At 41.2% G+C, this 22,108-nt stretch overlaps 1 protein-coding gene across 1 annotated transcript in view; it reads left to right on the top strand.

Moving 5' to 3' along the window:
* CFAP99 (cilia and flagella associated protein 99) overlaps positions 1-18,256 on the top strand; it is a 118,319-nt gene extending 100,063 nt beyond the window's left edge. The window contains exons 13-16 of the mRNA XM_063125899.1: positions 1,079-1,284; positions 14,629-14,809; positions 17,820-18,087; positions 18,134-18,256. Of these exons, the coding sequence (XP_062981969.1) occupies positions 1,079-1,284; positions 14,629-14,809; positions 17,820-17,978 (546 nt within the window). The 3' untranslated portion in view covers positions 17,979-18,087; positions 18,134-18,256. The remainder of the gene's footprint in view (positions 1-1,078; positions 1,285-14,628; positions 14,810-17,819; positions 18,088-18,133) is intronic.
* The last annotated feature ends 3,852 nt before the right edge of the window (positions 18,257-22,108 follow it).

Genomic DNA, 22,108 nt, shown 5'->3' with positions numbered 1-22,108 from the left:
CAGTGGAAGATCACTTTTCCCTATTGCCCTAGCAAACGCTAGTTATATTGTGCAAGCATTGGTTTATACTAGTGCATCATCATTAGCAATAGCTCTGGGACACAGCTGAATACCATCCATAATATCAAGCGTTTGAAACTGAGATTTTCCAGAAACTTGAAAGGAATATAAACATGGTGGATTCTACCAAGGCTTAGGAATCCTTCTACAAAAGAATGTATGTAAAACAGTATTTTTCATTTGGTTCAGATGTACTGCCTGTTAGTTTGGTCCTGTTTAGCTTCAGAACTCAGACCAGTTTCATTTGAGACACCATAATGACCAAGCCAAATCTAAATAGACAGACATCATCACAGACTCAAAATTTTACTGAAATATAGTAAATGTTCTGTTTTAATGAAATAGAATGAAGTAGTTGCATGTGCATGCAGAGGCCTTTTCATATCTGCTTATTAAGCCAATGTATTGATCATCCAAATGCTATCAATATAATAGTAAAAAAATGAAAGGGTAAACCAGGACATTGGGAACCAATTGGAACAGGTCAGCTGTAGCAATCTAAGGCCTTAAAGCAATTGGTATCAAATGCTATAACTTACAATTTTTTCACCCAGGAATGGCTCTCAGCAATATCTTTACCTTCAAATGTAACTTCTAAACAAGTCAAAGTTTACACTAGCTAGTGTAGAAATTAGGGGTGGGCAAGTTTGGGAATTCTGAGAGCCATTTTTGTCTCCATAGATTCCGCCCATGGGCTGCACTCCTGGTGCTGCCCTGTGGAATTTGATGGCGAGCCATTGGTGGCAAAAAAACCACCCCCACTAATTTTCAACTGATTTTCAGTGACTTTTGAAAATAAGCAAAATTTGGCCATTGTAGTGTTCTGTAGCAGTTTGCCACCAATTTCAGTGGAAAATCAATAGGGGAGGGGGTTGCTATCACGAATTTCAGTGGTGCGAGGGGGCTGCAGGGACCACACTGGAGCCCACATATGGCCCGTGGGCTGTATGTTGCCCACCTCTGGTGTAAATTAAGGCATACCAAAATTATTTTTCTTAATTGTTTCTCTTTCCTAAAGACTCCTAATCATGGTGTTCTTGGTGAGATGTCAATAGTGGAGCTGCAAGAACGCTTAGCCTTGTTGAAGGAAGCTCAGAAAAAGGCAGAAGAGGAGAAGAGGGATCTGATTATTTGTGAAAAACTCACTAAGGAACAGCTTCTTTTGGGCAAACTGGAACAGATCTCCATGTTCAGAGAACAATTTGGAAGAGCAGCTGCATTGAAGTTAGTCTGAAGTACAGTAATATGTATAACATATAAGTATGGATAATATGCTTACAGAAATACGTAATGTTCTTATGGAAATAAAACAAGCAATTGCTCTTCAAATTAATATGTAGGAAATATCTAGATTTTATGCCAATTTTCTGGCATTTAGTTAACATTATTTATGAGTAATATTTAAGATTTGGGATGGAGGGCAGCAGGAAACATCAGTAAATTTTGATATTTAACATTAAATCCCTAACTCTAACATTAAAACCCTAACCATGTACCCTCAGTAAATGACCAATGTTTATCGTCATTTCTGTCATTTATTGGCAAAGGATACTTACAATGAATGTGTGGTAAATGTCAAAAATAAAATCATTTTTACATTCATCAATTCATATCAAGAACCACTAAATATCTCCAATAGTAAAAGACAAAAGCGATCTATTTGTAACCTTCAGCATCCATTTGGAGGGATCACAAACTGGGGGGATGGGGTGAGCAGTGTATAGGAGGGTCTTTACTGATAGCAGAGACCGCCTAACATGATGATGAGATGGTAATGCATGTACATTCCCTCAAACGATTGGAAACCCAAGCAGCAGAAGGCAACGTGCAAGAACTTGCCCAGGGAATGCAAGGCTAGGAAATTAATTGAGAAGTGAATACAGTTTGTTTCCCCTCTGTCAACATGGTCCCATTCATTCATCAAGACCACTGGCCTGTATCCCCAAAGCTCTTGTGTGTGCTGCTGCCTCAGTTCATAAATATTGGAGGCTTCTTGGATTAATTTGCAGGTCAAAGTGTTTCTAAGGTGGGAACAGCCACTTTGGGGTTACTGAAGAACAGCAGCAGCATGTCACCAGCAATTAGGTTTATATTGTGCATTGTACAATATAATTTACAAATTAAAGGTAAATTTAATTGTACAAATTAAAGGTAAAGAGGAGGATCCCTTGAATCTGGTTATTGGGAGCTTCAGGACAGATAAGAGGAAGTATTTCTTCATGTAGTTCATAAACTATAGAATTCTCTACCACAAGATGTAGTGAGGGCCACCAACTGGGAATTAAAGAAATTCATGGAGAATAAGGATATCAGTGGCTACTAGACACACACCAAATCAGTGGACCCCCAAAAGTGGCATATTATACAAAGGAGCAATATTATGCACTCAAAGTTGAAAGTATAAACCATTTACTCCAGACATATGTGTAGTGTTCACACCCCAAAACTCACATATATAAATCATATGTCAGGCGTACAATAGTACTTGAAAGAAAGTACCAACCTAAGGGGTATTGTGGCACACTGTACACATTATGTTTCACTATAACCAGCATATAATGGTAACATGTATCTAAAATATGTTATGTGTATGGTTTAACTCATACGTGCAACAGTACCATTAAACACTCATGATCTATTTAACACGTATGAAATGCTACTTAAGACTACATTAGGATGTATTTATTTATTCATTGTTATTTAAAACATTTCTTGGCCACCTTTCAGGGCAGAAGCCCTCCCAAGGCAGCTTGCAACAATAAAATACATAAAAACAGTTAAAATATTAAAAGCAATAAAAACAAACACAATAAAATATCAGTGAAAACAATAAAAGCCAACTATAAAACCAGCAACAACAGTAGCCATCTAATGAAAAGGCCGTGGTAAAATAATATGTTTTCAAGGCCTTCTTAAAAGCCTGCAATAATGGCGCATGGCAGACCTCCAATGGCAGCTTGTTCCCTCTCACGTGTGATCACCCATCTAATTGCTCAAACAGGTGGGCAAATGAGCAGGGCCTCTCTTTCCAATCTTATTTATTTATCTATTACATTTCTATACCGCCCAATAGCCGGAGCTCTCTGGGCGGTTCACAAAAATCTTAAAGTGTAGGCAGGATGATATGGTGAAGGAGATCCTTCAAGTAACTTGGTCCCAAACATTTAAGGTTTAAATGTCAAAATCAACACTTTGAATTGGGCTCAGAAACAGCACAGCTAGCAAATACTAGGTGTGTCCTCAAATCACCTTGCCCCCACCAATCCTCGAGGGGCAGCCACATTCTGCACCAGCTGAAGTTTCTGAACAATCCTCAAAGGCAGCCCTAGGTACAGCTCATGATAATAGTCCAGCCTGGACGTGACTGGTGCATGGATAACGAAGGCAAGGTCCATCCTCTCTGTGCCTAAGCTGGTAGAATGCGCTCCTGCACCCGGCCTCCACCTAGGCTTCCCCAGTTCAGGGTCCAGGAGGATTCCTAGACTGCACACTTGGTGTAGTACCAATTGTACACCAAGCAAATTCAAAATGCCTCTATATAGCAATAATAAACAGTAGTATGTTGTCTTAAACCACATATGATATGATAAACATTACAATACTAAGGACACAAAGTCTCTAATTAACAATATAAAATATTTCTCAAGAATACAATGGTGTGTAGTACCATCCATGCATAAAGTAAATTCAAGGTGTCACTATGCAACAATAATAAATAATAGAAGGTTGTCTTAAACTATACAAGCTATGATAAATGTTAAAGCATGTAGTAAAACAAACACTTTGGAATGTGATTTCGTTTCTGTATTTGGTCAGAATGACAAATCTAGTTGTTTAATTTTCTTTATCTGGCAGCCAAACTTTGTTCCTCTCTGTTACCATGCTCTATTTAAAGAAACAAAACGGGAAGGCAATAAAATGATAACTTGCCTTAGAAGCAAAAATTCACAATTTACTTTTATCATTAACTGTTACCTGAGAACTGGAAAAATATTGGAGTGCTTTAATGAAACCATTTGCCAAAAACTGTCAAGTCATGAAATAGTAAAGTAACAGAGCAAATGACTAGAGTCCCTGACTGGTTGCAGTCAAATAAAGCCTTTCTTCACAAATCTTACCCTAAATGTTCCAGGTTGAATTTTTCTCTTAACCTGAGAAATCAAACAAGCATGTAGGAAGTAGTCTGTGGCTTGACCTGGATTGATTGTTGAGAAGAGATGCTGCTGGCCAGCAGGCCTGTGCCTCTGCCATGTGGGCACTGTGCAGCCACTTGTTCTGCCAAACTGACTTTACCCATGGTTCCAACAAATGTTGCCTCTCCCTTGTCTACATGGGCCCATGGACCAAGGTCATGTCACTAATAGGCCTCACCTCTCTGGACCATTTATTTAGGGTGACCATATGGACAGGGCTCCTGTATCTTTAACAGTTGCATAGAAAAGGGAATTTCAGCAGGTGTCATTTGTATATATGGAGAACCTGGTGAAAGTGCAGGAGCTATACTAGAGTGACCAGATTTAAAAGAGGGCAGGGCACCTGCAGCTTTAACCGTTGTGATGAAAAGGGAATTTCATCAGGTTCCCCATATATACAAATGACAGCTGCTGAAATTCCCTTTTCAAGACAACTGTTAAAGACACAGGAGCCTTGTCCTCCTTTTCATATGTAGAAAAAATAGAAGCCTGTGGTTGAAATAGCAAAAACACAATTGGGGTGCTGAGCACTCAACCACAAAGACTCCTCGTGAAAGATAAGATAGACGCAATCTATTACAAATGTAGGTGATATACACAGAATTCTTACATAACAAGTTACAAAACAGCTTATGGGAAAAATATTTTTGTAGTCAAGGTACAGAATTGTATCACCCCACACATGAGAGCATTATGTGGCTGATCTAAACAGGAAAACTACAAGGTGCTCACGTTGGAGGGCTCCACCCTAAACATACAGCCACGGCACCTTCTTTGAATAAGTGTCCAACTGATGAAGGCTCTTCGAAACGGGAATTGTACCGGACACCTGTATTATTTAGATGCCTAGAACTTTTTAGATGCCTAGATATGATAATGCTTATTAAGATGCCCTAATTAGTGAATGTGTAGGGTGATACAATTCTGTACCTTGTCTACAAAAATATTTTTCCCGTATGATGTTTTGTAACTTGTTATTGTGACTTTAGTGTTATTTTTATTGTATAGTATATAGTATTATTGTTATTTTCTTTATTTTCTATATAGTGGAAACTTCTGCACTGTTGGATTTCGTTGGAGGGGTTAAGGCGGTGGATCAGCAAGGAGAAAGTGTTTTGTATACTTTTTACAAACTGTATATGTAAGAATTCTGTGTATAACACCCACATTTGTAATAGATTGCATCTATTTTATCTTTCACGAGTGAGTCTTTGTGGTTGAGTGCTCAGCACCCCAGTTGTGTTTCTCCTTTTCATATGGTCAGCCTAAGACTTATTGATACCCATGAAGCTCCAGTGCCCTGGGCAGGCTGAGAGCTACGGCTGTGGGGCGGTATATAAATGTAATAAATAAATAAATAAATATAGTTAGTGTGTGTGTGTGTGTATAAAACCGTGTTTGATTCTGGTGCATTCAGCAATTTTATGGACATAGTCTTCACAAGTCCCATTAGATACTGACCAGCACACAGGTAACTCAGTAGTAGTGAAGATCATTGATGGCTTTTGCCTGCTGGAGCAAGATGTGATCTGAATATTTTCAGCCAAAAATGTCGGCCCACTTGCAAATTGGATGCCTGCTTTATCAGCCCATTCTCTAGACTGGTGCAGGTCACCCTCATTGTCTCCAGTCCCCGCCCCCACAGCTTTACATATTCACCTGGTATGTCATTGCTCCCTTCTGATCCCCGGCTTCCCCAAACCCCCCTTCCCGGACTAACCACCATCTCCTCTTCCCCTCACAGTGCATCGGAAGGTTGAGTATGAGATTGCCCATACGTTGGACTCTTGATAGCAGCAGATTGGAAGGGATATAGGCCAGAAGATTAATCTTGGGAGAGTGCCTCAGGTGTTCATCTGTTGTTTCCTTCTCCAATATCTGACAACTCAGCTAGAGGAGGACCATGGGGAGGGAAGTGATGTCCTCCTGGGGAATCCCCATAGCTTCCTGAGCCTGTTGTCCATAGGGAGCAAGTTGCTTCAGGTGATTCTGGGGCTGTCCAAGAAGGTCCTGGGCCCTTAGGAGAATTGACCAGTTTTCAAAAGATGGAAAGCTCTACTTCCGGGTCAGAGAGTGATCCCAAGCCACCTCCCAGCCCCCAAGACTGTGGTGCCTGAAGATACACATTAAGACCCTGGCCAGACAAAGGAGTGCCCACTTGCAGAAAAGGAGTAACGGCCTCATTGTGAACAAAGCCCTTCTTATGAATAGGAATTTTTTTACAGGCAGCTGGTACTGAACTGCAGCTGAGCCCTGGGTGGGGCTCTGCAAGCTATGGTTGTATAAGCTTTCAGTCAGAGCCTACTAACTGCTGGAAACAATGTCTTACCTTCAACTCTAGTATCTTGGTTTCTTAACCTTGTCGTGACTGAACTTGTGTGCTACTGACCTCTGGATGCCTGCTTAGCTCTGCTTTTGGACTGCATTTCCATTTCTCTACTTTCCTGTGTTTTGACCATGGCTGCACCTCAAACCTGTCTTCTGGAAACCACATACTTGCCTGGTAATACTGTGCTCTGACCATTGCCTGTATTCTGACTACTTCTGCCTTAAACAGATTCCATGCTGGGCTGATACCTCTGTACCTAAGTTTGTGCTTGCCTATTGACTGGGCTATTTGCTTCACTCCTTTATTTGCTTAACACAGAATCTGATCCAGCCAGAGTAGGACAAGCTGTCAGACTAATTGCAGGACAAAATTCTTTCACTGCTTTTGCTGGATTTCAGTTTTGTCAGTGTCACATTCCCTTACTCATTCCCTGAAATTCTTTTAAATATTTGTCTCTCTGATCCAGTGTGGTTGGTGCTTATTGGGGCTGGTAGGATGGAAAGCAGGGAAGTTAACAGCAGGCAGAGGCAAGGGGTACTTTTGCAGCCTTTTGAAAACCACTGCAGCCCTTCGAAACTACAGCAGCAGCAACCCATTGCACAGAAAATGGAAACTGAGGCAAATTAACTTTAAGACAATGTCTGCAAAGCGTGTTAACAAATAGAAAAAAAGTGGGGGGTCACAAAATAAACAACCTACCTTCTGGAGGCTGTTTCTTCTGCTTCCTTTCCTCCAGTCCCATCAGGAATGGGAAGAATAAAACAACCACCAAGTACACTGATTGACTGTGGGTGTTCAGCAGACCCACCCTTTTCCCAAATACATTCCCAGATCCTGATTGGCTCTGGGGAAAACATTCAGGACCATATTTGGAAACCCAGTAAGCATGCAAGAGGACTTCTTGCTGCATTCTTAGATAAATTTATTAGCGATTGAGAATGCCTTACCCAGCCCAGAAGAAAGAACGAACAAACAGAGCAGGCAGGTATTCTCAGAAGCACCAATGAGCCCAGACACTGCCAGAAACAATAATGGACCTCAGGAGATGCTCTCCAGGGAGAGTGTTGTGGCAGGGCCTTAAAGAAACCACACCTGGATTGATTGTGACCTTTAGGTGCTCGTTAGGAGCAATAGGACTGTGCCCACATCTTGCCTCCTGACATGCCCCACCCCTTCTCGCAGGTGACTTTTTCTATTATTATATTTCTGTATTTGCAGTGGTAGCCCTTAAGAGTAGGGTATTGTTTCACTGGTGTTTGGAGCCTGGGGATCAATGAAGGAGCTTTCTCTGCCTTTCTTCTGACCTTGGAGGGGAAAGGGAGAAAGATGTAGACAGCTTTGCAAGGCTCTTATAATCAAAGTGCCAGTGAGAGAGGAGCAGGACTTCCCTCATTCTAACATGCTCCTGGAAACTGGCCTAAACTCGATCCAGCCCCTTCTGCCCCCAAGCTGTGTCCCTTGGAGGGGATTTCCATAGAGCCTGTGGAGCCTGTTCCGCTCCTGCCCTTTGCTGTATTTGCACACGGTCATAGGAATGCACTGGCCATTACCTGCTCTGAGAGATCCATTAAGCATCTCTAATATATAGATCCAACACATTTTCCTTATCAGGGCACAAGTGCATGTACATGCAACTCTAGGAGGTGAAGTGCTACTAGCACATGGAAGACGGCGTGGGGCTCCCATAACAGACAACATTCTCTGTAGTATGTTGTGCATGTGCTCAGCTAATGGCTCGTAGAGAAGGGGTTCCCTTCCACATGCACTGCTTTGCAAACCGCACAAACTAGAGAGGCCGTTGTTATTTAGCAGGTTTAGTACCTGAAGTCTGGGGTACTGTTGTGGCTGTCCACACATTTAAGAAATGTTCTAAATCTGATCCAGCAAATGATCACCAATTAGTTTGCTATGCAAAGCACCTTTATACTAAACTGATTAGATAGAAGAAGAAGCCAGTTTGGCAGTTTAACAAGCAGGGTTTAGGTAAGGTAGAATCATAGAATCATAGAATAGCAGAGTTGGAAGGGGCCTACAAGGCCATCGAGTCCAACCCCCTGCTCAATGCAGGAATCCACCCTAAAGCATTCCTGACAGATGGTTGTCCAGCTGCCTCTTGAAGGCCTCTAGTGTGGGAGAGCCCACAACCTCCCTAGGCAACTGATTCCATTGTCGTACTGCTCTAACAGGAAGTTTTTCCTGACATCCAGCTGGAATCTGGCTTCCTTTAACTTGAGCCCGTTATTCCGTGTCCTGCACTCTGGGAGGATTGAGAAGAGATCCTGGCCCTCCTCTGTGTGACAACCTTTCAAGTATTTGAAGAGTGCTATCATGTCTCCCCTCAATCTTCTCTTCTCCAGGCTGAACATGCCAGTTCTTTCAGTCTCTCTTCATAGGGCTTTGTTTCCAGACCCCTGATCATCCTGGTTGCCCTCTTCTGAACATGCTCCAGCTTGTCTGCGTCCTTCTTGAATTGTGGAGCCCAGAACTGGACGCAATACTCTAGAGTCTAGATGAGGCCTAACCAGGGCCGAATAGAGAGGAACAGTACCTCACGTGATTTGGAAGCTATACTTCTATTAATGCAGCCCAAAATAGCATTGGCCTTTCTTGCAGCCATATCGCACTGTTGGCTCATATTCAGCTTGCGATCTACAACAAGATCCTTCTCGTTTGTAGTATTGCTGAGCCAAGTATCCCCCATCTTGTAACTGTGCCTTTGGTTTCTATTTCCTAAATGTAGAACTTGGCATTTATCCCTATTAAATTTCATCCTGTTGTTTTCAGCCCAGCACTCCAGCCTATCAAGATCACTTTGAAGTTTTTTTCTGTCTTCCAGGGTATTAGCTATCCCACCCAATTTTGTGTCATCTGCAAATTTGATCAGCGTTCCCTGCACCTCCTCGTCCAAATCATTAATAAAAATGTTGAAGAGCACTGGGCCCAGGACTGAGCCCTGCGGTACCTCTCTCCAGTTTGAGAAGGTTCCATTGATAAGTACTCTTTGAGTCCATTTCTGTAGCCAACTGTGAATCCACTTAATAGTTGTTCCATCTAGCCCACTTTTAGCTAGTTTATTAATCAGAATGTCATGTGGTACTTTGCCAAAAGCTTTGCTGAAGTCAAGATATATGACGTCCACAGCATTCCCACAGTCCACAAGGGAGGTTACCTTATCAAAAAATGAGATAAAATTTGTCTGACAGGATTTGTTCTTGACAAATCCATGTTGGCTTCTAGTGATCACCGCATTGATTTCAAGGTGTTTACAGATTGACTTCTTTATCATCTGCTCCAGAATTTCCCCAGGGATGGATGTCAGACTGACTGGTTCCTCCTTTTTGCCCTTTTTGAAGATAGGGACAACGTTAGCCCTCCTCCAGTCGTCTGGCACCTCATCCGTCTTCCATGATTTTGCAAAGATAATAGACAAAGGTTCTGAGAGTTCTTCCGCTAGCTCCTTCATTACTCTAGGATGCAGTTTATCGGGCCCTGGAGATTTGAACTCATTCAAGGAAATTAGGTGTTCTTTGACCATTTGTTTATCAATCTCAAACTGCAATCCTGCCCCTTCAACTTCTCCTTCACTTTTTCCAGGGGGGTCATAGACCCGCTTTTGGGAGAAGACTGAGGCAAAGTAGGAATTGAACACTTCAGCCTTTTCTTTGTCATCTGTTATCAATTTGCCATCCTCATTAAGCAGTTGAACCACCATTTCTTTCCTCTGTCTTTTACTACTCACATATCTGAAGAAACCCTTTTTATTGCTTTTAGCATCCCTCGCTAATCTCAGCTCATTCTGAGCTTTAGCCTTCCTGATGCCATTTCGGCACTTCTGTGCCACTTGTCTGTACTCTTCTTTTGTAGCCTGGCCTTCCTTCCACTTCCTATATGTATCCCTTTTTGTTTTCAGGTCATCTCTAAGCTTTTTGTGGAGCCACATTGGTTTCCTCTGTTGTCTTCTATCTTTTCTCCTTGTTGGAATTGTTTGTAACTGTGCCTTTAAAATTTCCTTTTTTAAATACTCCCACCCATCCTGCACTCCTTTTCTCATTAGGCTCATTTGCCATGGGACCTTACTTATTATAGTTCTGAGTTTATTAAAATGAGCTTTCCTAAAATCCAGAGTACGTGTATGGCTACACTCAACTTTTGTCTCCTTCATAATCAAGAATTCAAGTATGACGTGGTCACATTCCCCCAGAGTTCCCGTAACTGCCACTTTATCCACTAAGTCATCCCTATTGGTCAATATCAAGTCAAGGATTGCTGATCCTCTAGTTCCTTCCTCCACTTTCTGTAGGAGAAAATTATCACCCACACATGTCAGGAATTTCTTGGAAGGGCCGCTTTTGGCAGTATTTGTCTCCCAACAGATATCAGGGTAATTGAAGTCCCCCATCACTACTACATTACACTTCCTTGAAACACTGGCAATTTGCTTCTCAAAAGTTTCATCCTCATCTTCTCCTTGATTGGGTGGTTGGTAGTACACTCTGATTATCATGTTCTTTTTATTCCTTGCCCCATTTATTTTAATCCAGATGCTCTCGATGGGGCTCCCAGTCTGATCCGCCTGTATTTCTGTGCAGGGATAGGTATTTTTAACATATAGTGCAACTCCACCTCCCTTTCTATTTCTTCTGTTCTTTTTGAACAAGTTATATCCTTCAATTGCTTTATTCCAGTCATGGGAGTCATCCCACCAAGTTTCAGTTATACCTATCAAGTCGTATTTGCCTTCATGTAATAAGAGTTCAAGTTCGTTCTGTTTGTTTCCCATGTTCTGGGCATTAGTATATAGTCATCAAAGACCATGTGTTTTATAGTCTGCCTTTGTTCCTACATTGTTGTGGACACTATTTTGGGGCACTATTGGAGCTGTTCTCTGTACTGTGGTGCCTTGGCTTTCATCCATTGTTGCCTCGAGGTTTACGTCTCCCGCCCCCATAAGATTCAGTTTAAAGCCCTCCTGATCAAGTTCTTCATGCTGTGGCCGAACACATTCTTTCCAGCCCTTGTGAGGTGCAACCCATCCCTTGCCAGCAGTCCATGTTCCAAGTAGCGTAGCCCGTGGTCCCAGAATCCAAAACTCTCACGTTGGCACCACCTTCGTAGTCAGTCGTTCATCCGGAGTATTTTTCTTTCCCTTTCTAATCCTCTTCCAAGAACCGGGAGGATGGATGAGAAAACTATCTGGGCCTCAAAGTTCTTCAGTTTCCTTCCCAGAGCTTCAAAGTCTGAAATGATTTCTTCGTAGCTCTGCTTGGCGACATCATTTGTTCCCACATGGATGAGAAGAAATGGGTATGTGTCCATGGGCTTTATGAGCTTCGGTAACCCTTCAGTCAAATCTCTAATCTGTGCTCCAGGGAGACAGCACACCTGGCGAGTCCATGGGTCTTCACGACATACTTGGGTTTCAATTAGGGGTGTGCACGGACCCCCCGCTCCGCTTCACTTGCAGATCCGCCATTTTCGGAGTGGGCTGCTTTGCCCCGCCCCCGCTCCGCCCACTTCCGCTCCGCTCCGCTCGGAGCTCCGGATCGGAGCTCCGTTTTCCCCCCATAGGGTTGCATTGAAAGCTAAAAAATTATACAACGTTTTCTCAGTTCAAGTTAGAAACCTCAAACTCGGCACCATGAAAGCTTATCCACGTGTCCACACGCACGCCAAGTTTCAAGCAAATCCCATCATCCCCTGATTTTTGGCGAATTTTTGAAAATCGGGCGCCCCATTCAGACCCCTTGGGATAGCTCCGTCAATTTGCACTTTAGAAACCTCAAACTCGGCACCAGGACAGCTTATCCATGTGTCCACATGGACGCCCAGACTCAAGGCAGTCCCATCATCCCCTGATTTTTGGCGCGTCTCTAACCTCTAACGCACCACCCATAACCCTAATTCACACCCCTTTCGATAGCTCCGTCAATTTGCACATTAGAAACCTCAAACGCGGCACCATGATAGCTTATCCATGTGTCCATGTATAAGAATATAATAATATGTTTAAGAATATTACTAAATGTAGGGAAATGGGACAAGAAGTGTTTGTATGCTTTCCCCAAAATGCTCAATCTGTGGCTGTTGCACTTCACAAAAGCAGTGCACACAATCAGGCTTTAAGAGAGGGGTGGGGGGAAACAAACCAAACAAACAAACACACACTCCAAAATTTAAAAATAAAGTTTATATTAAATCAAAGTAAGGGAAAAACACAGAGCAAACTAAGCAAAAAGTCAGAAAGAAGCAAACAAACACACGCGCCAAGCTAAAATCCTAATCTATCTCCAAAGTACACAGCAGCAGCTAGCTAAGTAGACCCTCTCCCAACAAACGCTAAACCCACAAGACGCTGAGAGCTCAAAGATCTCAGGATGACTCTGCCTTAGTCCCCCCCTCGAACGCTGGGATTGGAGGATGCTTCATGAGGAGATCAATTCTCATCAGGATTGGGAGTTGAATGTGCCTGTCATCGCTTCAAAAAAAAACAGAAAACCCAAACCGTTTGTTGACCCGATTTTTAAAAAATTCTAGCATGTGACCCGCACGACGTAGAGAGGTAAGAGTAGTCTCAAAATGACCCCCATCCACGACTCTCTGTGCACAAGAATTTTCAGAACGATAGCTTAAAAAACAACCCAGTTATCCCCGATTATTTCCCGCAATGCAATCCTATGGGCAAAAAGCCGAAAACCGCCGTTTGAGCCGCGTTGTCCCTGTTTGTTGACCCGATTTTTTAAAAAATATAGCACGCAACCCGCACGATGCAGAGAGGTGAGAGTAGTCTCAAAATGACCCCCATCATGACTCTCTGTGCACAAGAATTTTCAGAACGATAGCTTAAAAAACAACCCAGTTATCCGCGATTATTTGCCGCAATGCAATCCTATGGCGAAATGTTTTCAAGATGGCGATCAGAGCGCTACGCCTGAAATAGGAGCTACGAAAAATGGCCGCTTCTCTTCGCCTTGCTTCTAGGGGTCCGTGGTCCGCTTCTACTCCGCCTCTGGGTAAGGCGGAGCAGGCCAATCCGCTACTGCTTCTCCGCTCCTAATCGGAGCGGAGCACATGCCTAGTTTCAATCCCACGCAGCAGGGAGTCTCCCACAACGACTACTCTTCTCTTCTTCTTGGTTGACCTACCTACTGCCTCTTGTTCACTGTTGCACGGTGTCTCCTGTACTTCTTCTGCAAACTGTCCTTCAGTCTCATCCTCCAGAAGCTGAAAGCGGTTGCTTAACTCTAATGGTTCCACCGGTGCAGAATGCCTTCTAGTTCTTCTGCTCCTAACTGTCACTCTTTTCCAGAGAGTTTCCTCTTCATTGTCTTTCCTCCCCTCAGCATACTCCACTTCTGCTTCAGCTGGCTATTGCTCTTCAATCTCGTGTGCTTCTTGTTGCTGTCATCCCTAGATTTTTCTAGGGATGACAGCAACAGTGTACATCCAGTGTGGATCATTCCTTTGCTCTAACAAAAGAGCACATATTTGAAACAACCAGAAAGTGTTCTGTATTCATCAGTGTCAAAATGGCATTTGATTCAATCTCTTGTAAGAATTTTTTTTGGGGGGGGGGATTATACATAATTTTCAATTATATATAAAATACATATTTTTCCAATTAAAAGTTTACATAACATTACCTGACTGAAGGTGTCATGTACCACAGATGGACAGCTTACAAATCTTGTTCCATGCACAAATGGTGTTAACAGAAGTCTGCATTTTAGCTCCTTTTCTGTTAAGTTGTATGTTAATTATATTGTTGAGCTCTTAGCATTTTCAGTCTATCATGCACATGTTGGCTACAAAAACTTTCTTACTGTATGCCAACAATGTTGTAGTTTTATCCTAGACAAAGTGGGTTTGAGAAGACTGAGAAGGGCATTCTCTGAATACTGTAAAAAAGAACAGTGGTGAATTGTAGTAGGATTTCACCATTATAGTGCTTGATTTTGGCTGGCTCATGCTTTTTAAATTGAAATTGTAATAACGTTTGTATACCTTGCCCACCTAATTACATTTTTTGTTTTCCTATTTGCTTTACAGGCAGGAGGAAAAGAAAATTAAAGCTTCATATCATGAAGGCATTTTGAAAGATGAACGAGTTTTAGATCTACAAAAAAAAATTGTGGAAAAATCTATGGCACGTAAAATGCAAACTGAATATTTAAAAATGACACCCCTGCAGGTCAATGAAGGGTCAAGGAGATCTTGGAAGTCAGAGAAAGTAAGGTCGGGGAAGATCATGCTTGCTGTTGTTTTAGGTTGCAATCCAGAATGATTTTAAGTGTGTTGAGTTCTGTATTGAATTAGAACCTTAAGAATTTTTTAGTTGAAAATATTTCTGAAAGACAAAATTAGTTTCCCAAATGTATTTCATCAATGAGAATCCCAAGATTTAGGATGGACAGAACATGAGCTAATAGGGTCTTCTCTTCCTCAGGGCTATGTGTTGATTTTATCTCCCCTTCCCTGCATCTTTTCAGGGCACAAAACCTTGCAGGCCTAACTCTGCATATAATTGGCCTGAAGGTCAAACTAGACATTAGATGGAAAATGCATATAAACTTCCTCTTTTCACAGAGAAAGCACAACTTCCAATTTTCACAGAAAAGGTAAAATCAATTCAAACTGCCATTTTTTAATAGCCCATTACCGCTGCTACAAATAAAGCCGTGGAAATCATCCCAAAATATGAGAAAGGCCCTGGAGGGTGAGGATGTCATGTAAAGGACCCGCAAACCTCCATGAGTAACCAACAGGACAAAAGCCCCATGTGGAGAAGCCCTATTTTACTTGTGTGGCCTGTATGTCTAGTTGGGCTGTCAGCCTGATCCTTAGGTGTGCTTAATTCTTCATAGGACTGCAGCCTTTAAGCTTCGTGGAAGATTGGCAGCTTGTGGTCCTCTTCCGCAATAGCTCCATTTTTGCCTCTTAATTTCAACTTTCAGAACTCTCCTCATCCCGTTTCCCATGTAGGTTGTCCACAAAGGTGACCGGAACAGTCTCGGTCAAACTATCCTTGCAGAAAGCCTGATTGAAATGAGGCCACATAATCAGTTTCATCCAGATGCATATGGAGTTGCACTTATCCAGCAATGGAATGGCATGTTTTAATAAAAGTGGAAGTAAATTGGGGCGAGGGAAGATAACTACTGCTTGCTTATACAATCCTGTGTATGTCGACTCAGGAGTAAATCCCATTATGTTCAATGGGGCTTACTCCTAGGAAAGTGTACAAAAGATTGCAGCCTAGCTTACTTTTGCAGGGAAATTGCAGCCTGATCCTCTACATATTTACTCAGAAATAAATCCTGAGTTGTGAGTTCAGTACTGTAAGCTTCAGAAATTTCCCCCTCTATTCTACTGGCCCATTTAGCCCAACCTTATGAATGTTTTGCCATTTGTGCTTTTCCTTTTTGCATGGATTGTAGCTTCAGTAGTGGGGGAAAGGCACTTGGTACATGCTGAGAGGAATTCCCCCCATAATTTAGGCCTATTATTGAAAGCAAACTCCTTGGCTAACCCTGGTGACGTCTTGGCACTAATTCATGGTAAGAAGAATTTGCACATCACAAAGGACAGGGAAGAAGGCCTCCCTGTCCATTTTTATGAAGAGTGGCTGGAGGTTGGAAAACCGAGGAGGGACTTTTGGGTGGAGGGAAACAGAAGGCAGGTGAGCTTGTAATTTTCTTGCAACAGGTGTCAGTGCTTAATTTTAAAAAAGGGAATGCTGTGTATGGGATCATCTTTAAGTGTATGGGGAGGAAGAGTGTTTGGGGAATAATTCTTCTGTGTAATAGATCATTGCTTCTGCATATGTTCGGAGGCACTCTTTCAGTGTTTTTGCTAAGATTAGTGAAATTTAAACAAATTCGAATAATTCTAAATTTGCATCTATGTCACATAACAAATTTGTGTCACGGGCCTGAGCCCGAATCTTTTAAGTACTGAGCAATGCCCCTGATAGGCAGGAATGGCATTCATTAATTTTTGGCTACATAACCAGTAGTTGATAGCAAATAATCATCTCTTGGTGAAGAGTACTTGAATTGCCTGAAAGCTTCTGCCAGTCTTAAATGCTGATATGATACATTGATTTTCACACATCCATAGGTAAAGATATGAAGTAACTCTGATCCCCAAATTAATAGTATTGTGAAAGGATAATTTATATAGGCAATCCAGAAAAGTGAATTAATCTGAATGTATCCATACAAAGTCTAGACATATATACTCTGAGTTCTTGAATAGCTTTTATTTAGCCCCACTCTGTTGGATTTTCCTTCTGTCCAATTTATCACTGTAGCACATCTGTCCAGCATAATTATTTCCTCTGCTTGGGTTTATTTATTTATTTACTACATTTATATTCTGCCTTTTTTTCTTCCAAGGAACCCAAGGCAGTGTACATAATCCGCCTCCCCTCCATCTTAGCCTCACAACAACAACCCTGTGAGGTAGGTTGGACTGAGAGTCTATGACTGGCCCAGAGTCACCCAGTGAACTTCCATGGTCGAGTAGGGACTAGAACCCAGATCTCCCAACTCCTAGTCCAACAATCTTGCCACTACACCACACTGGCTTTCAGCACATGTGTTGCCAAGACTGCTTATCAAACTTGCAACTAGCAAGGCAAACAAGTTGCTTGCTATTCAAGTTGCTTTATTAGGTTATCCTCTGTTTTTCTCTCTGCTTGCAACTGTGATTCCCATAAGGAAATAAAGAAGTCACATCCATGGAGGAAATTTTGCATATAGATCATAACATTTGATAATCCATCCTTGTAAATCACAGTGTTGTATACATGCAAGAAAGAAAGCTTCTTCATGCATGTATATGCATGACAGTTACACTTTACAGTCTACACAAAGGAATCAAGCTATTACTTACATGCAGGTTACTTCTGTGCATGGATACAGTAAGGTGCAAAGCTGCACTCTAGACCAGGGTTTGTATTTGTATATACTGTGCCGAAATGTTAGACCCCGTGTATAGAATTTTTTCTTGGCAACACAACATGCTGAGTCATGGTTTACACAACACGCTAAGACATAATGTTTAGCTCAAAATGTTTAACCACTGTGGCTTAGTGTGTCATCTGAACAGGGTCAAAGATTGTTCTACACTTTTACACCTCTAATAGGAGATGCCCTCTGTGCCCTTTTTGGGTGGATGAGATAGCAAAAATACATTATCTTACTGAATGGCTTTATATTCGTATTCTGCTTCCACAGAAATGTCAGCAAGAGGATCACTGGAAGAAGTTGGAAGAAAGCCGCCGCCGACAGTTTAAGATGCTTCAGCATGATTTTATGTCACGAGAAGTGGCTCAAAAAATGATTACAAATGAGATTATGAGAACTGGAACTACTGCTGGTATATTGCGATCTTAAGTTAGACAAAATTATTTGTAAATATATTTCTGTCTACTAAACAATTACTACCAATGCATCTCCATTTCTATAGTTGTCTCTAGAAAATATTACTAGGTAATATTAAAAGGTAGATTTTAAAATCAAATTCTGTATTATACTGCAGTGACTGGCAGCTAATTTTCAATCTGTTAATTTGTTGGAAGCCTTGACTTTTTGAGCAGTCTATGGAATAGTAATATTACTGGAGATCAGAAGAAATGCATGTTACATTTTCTCAAATAAATTTTCCAGAATCATTTTGCCTGTTCAGTTTCACTTTATTTACAAACTTCCTAGCTTTGTTTTATTATTTCAAATTCTATAAAATGTATCCTGTGTAAAATTATTAAAAATTGTTTTAACCTATGGACCTCTGAATTAATTTCATTTTTCAGTGTAAATATGATGTAGTGAAAATAAAAAGTGAAGAGAAAACATGATTGCAAAGTTTTAAAAGCCACTTTTAGAGAGCAGGTGTGGCTAAAGCTTGAACTCTGCTGACTCAGAATGGCAGAGAAAAATCTGCTTTTCAAAAATCCCAGTTCTCAAAACTTATTACTTATGTATAAAATAATCCCCCACTTTAGGGTAAATACGGTGGTGCTGGGTTGTCCTCTGCTGAAGGGGAAAGGCAAACAGTCTTAATATAGGCACTCTCCTGTAGGGTTTGAACCCCAAACATTTCCAACCCAAAACCCACCCAGAGCCACCTGAGTCCCAAACCAGGCAAGTTTGAATGATGGACAGAGCAAGCCTCTCAGTGGGGGTGGGGCGACACAAAGATAGAGGAACCTCCTTATCCAAAGCCCTTCTGGCCAAGTTGGAAGGAAGGGAGGCGGGAGCAGTGTTATCAATCCTTTCTTTTCCCCTTTTTCCCTTGCTTAAACTGTTTCTGTCCCCTTGATGCCACTTCCAATGGATCAACAGCCTCTCCCCTGGAATACCTCCTTTTTGTGCGCTACGATGTTGGACTTCTTTCCCTGCCATTGGTGGGGGAGAACTGTAAAATTCTCCAATTCCTGGGATACCCTCATAGGATTGCAGCTTAAATGCTTCACATGAATGCTCAGAATGTTGATTACAGATGCAGAAGGAATTGTGATGAACAGTTGTTATCAGTGAAAGATTAAAAAAAATGAAAGCGTAGAAGAAGCGTAGCTAGGTTTGAACCAAAAAGCTCTCTCTGAAGCAGTTCGAGTTTTTTGTTCTTAATGTTTTCTGAGCCCTCTTGTTTTTAAACTTTACGGTCAGACTTTAGTCTTAAGGATTTTTTTTTAAAAGCTTGAGGTGAAATGGTCTTCCCAGAAACTTCTAAGGAACAGCATCTGCAAGTTAGTCCTTTGGCCTTCATTTTTATGGAACCTATGTTTAGGCCTTGTTTCTATATCCTCTCCCTTACTAGTCACTTTTTCCTTCAATTCTGCCCCTTGTGTCACTAGGCCTGTGCAGTAGGTCCTTGTTACATGCACACACACACACACACACACACACACGTGTGTGTGTGTGTGAGAGAGAGAGAGAGAGATTGAGAGAGAGATCGATCCTGGTCCTTTACCCATTTTGTGCCCAGCAAATGTGTTCAAGGTATCATCCTGTATGTACACAGGAGTCTATGTGCATATACCACAATATGATGAACCTGAAATCTGTACCTTTCCTTTTTTCCAGAGGACAGATCACATGTTGGAACCTGCACATGTGCAGGACTGCATAGGTAGAACCTGAAACATGCATAGATGAGATACAGTGCAGGGGGCATGATCCTGGCTTACTGCCAGTTAAGTGGGTATAGGATTGAAGTTAGGCTGCAATCCTTTATCCACTTTCCTAGCAATAAGTTCCATTGGAATATGCATTGGGTTGCCTATATGGGGGGACATGATAAAGGTTTATAAAAAAAGGGGGATAGAAAAAAGTAATTCTCATAACAGTAGAACTCAGGCAATGAAATTGGCAAGTGATTTATGGAATTTGCTACCATAGGATGTGATCACGTCCATTCATTTTGATGGTCTCAAAAGGAGATAATTAAATTTTCAGTTAATTGCCTTTAATGTCCTGCTTAAGAGCTTCCCTGAGACACAGGATGCTCCGTTGATCTCATCGAGCAGGGCTTGGCGTAAATATATTCAGAATTCAGTTCTGATTGGTTGGCCACCAATGGTGAGGTCCAAAATTGTGTTGTTCACTCTTGAAGGCCTTCTTTACATGACCAAGGACACCATGAATTAGCAGTTATGAAAACAAGTCCCCAAAGCTGTAAAACAGATCAGATTCCAGTGAGACACATTTTTTATTTGGCTTTTAAAAATGGAAGTAGTTTTCTAGTATGCTGTCATAATTATTTTATCCTGACACACCAAACACTGCCTTTAAGGTTATATTTTTATTTATTTACTATACTTTTAAACTGCTTTTTATTTATTTATTTATTGCATTTCTGTACTGCTCAGTAGCTGAAGCTCTCTAGGTGGTTCACAAAATAACCACTTAATAACCAAAGTTCTCTGGCCCATGTAGAATACATTAAAAACATACAGTACAAATATTACAATGCAGGATATCAGCAATATTAGAGAGTCTTTTATTGATAGCTAATTAAAATCATAGCGTCATAGAATCATAGAAAAGCAGAGTTGGAAGGGGCCTACAAGGCCATCGAGTCCAACCCCCTGCTCAATGCAGGAATCCACCCTACAGCATCCCTGACAGATGGTTGTCCAGCTGCCTCTTGAATGTCTCTAGTGTGGGAGAGCCAACAAATAGTGTCTCTAGTGTGGGAGAGCCCACTAGAGAGCCCACAAATAATGTTGTGAATCTCTGTTTGGTAATATGCTCTCTGGGGCTTTATTTTTCAGAGGAGAAAATGAAAAATAAAGTGCTGCTTCTGATGGATGGCAGTCACAGTATGGCGTGTATTGGATAGTGTCAGACTTCGACCAGGAAGACATGGGTTCCCCACATGGCCAGTAATCCCACTTCTGCCAGTTACTTTATTTCAGACTAACCCACTTCACAAGATTGTGGGAATAAAATCCTTGTGATAACAATGTAAGAAATGTAATTAAAAAGTATGTAATAAAAGTGGAATAACAGTAGCAAAGTGCTGCTTTGAACGCATTCTTGTACAACTGCAAAGTGGTAGCTTTTTGTCACTGACATCCTGAGGTTTTGATAAATTGCCTCCATTTCCTGCTCAGACACTAGTCCAGACCCAATCACAGCTGTTATTCCATTTCTCTTGTAATGTATAGCAGAGAACTACCAAGCAATTTTCCATTGCCACTTAAGCCCATATAACAGAAGGTTGGCTATAGGACATTAGCATCTTAGCTAATGTCTCATTTAAAGTTGTCTATTTTTTTTTATATTTTTATTTTCTACACTATATAAACATACAACATTACAATAATAATGATAATAAAAAAAACATCAAACAACTGCTACATACATATTGAATAAATGTTGAGTACATATATGTTGAATAAGTATTACCTATACATTATCATACTACAACATAATCATTCTTAACATAAAAGTGCACCCCCCACCTCGGGATCTATTCCTGAGTCCAAAATCTAATCGTTTCCTCTGCTGGTGGTTTCCCACTTCCCTTAGTAAACACAAATATTAGGAACTGTTTCCAGATTCCTTCAAACTCATTTATTTTAGTTACGCCTTTTCTCCACTTAATATTACATGTCAATTTATCATTAATGGCTATATCCCATACTTCTTTATACCATTCTTCAATAGAATATTCCCCTTGAATCTTCCAGTTCCTAGCTACCATCAATCGTGCTGCAACCAGCAAACTCAATATCAACTCTATAGTTTCTTTTCCACACTTTATATCTTCAAATAGTGACAGTAATGCAATCTTTGGTGTTTGTTCTATTTTCATTCCCACTATTTTTTCAATTTCTAAAAACACCATCTTCCATAATCTTTGTACATATTTGCATTGCCACCACATATGTAAATACGTTCCTTTTCCCCCACAACCTCTCCAACAATTTGCTGAATGCTGATTATTTATCTTATTCAATCTAATCGGGGTTAGGTACCACCTCCACAAAATTTTAAAATAGTTCTCCTTTATTCTCACT

Source organism: Elgaria multicarinata, chromosome 5 (genome assembly GCF_023053635.1).
Source record: "Elgaria multicarinata webbii isolate HBS135686 ecotype San Diego chromosome 5, rElgMul1.1.pri, whole genome shotgun sequence".
NCBI classification, from domain to species: Eukaryota; Metazoa; Chordata; class Lepidosauria; order Squamata; family Anguidae; genus Elgaria; species Elgaria multicarinata.
Note: the sequence above shows the minus strand (reverse complement) of the source record. Positions and strands in the feature narration are given on the sequence as shown.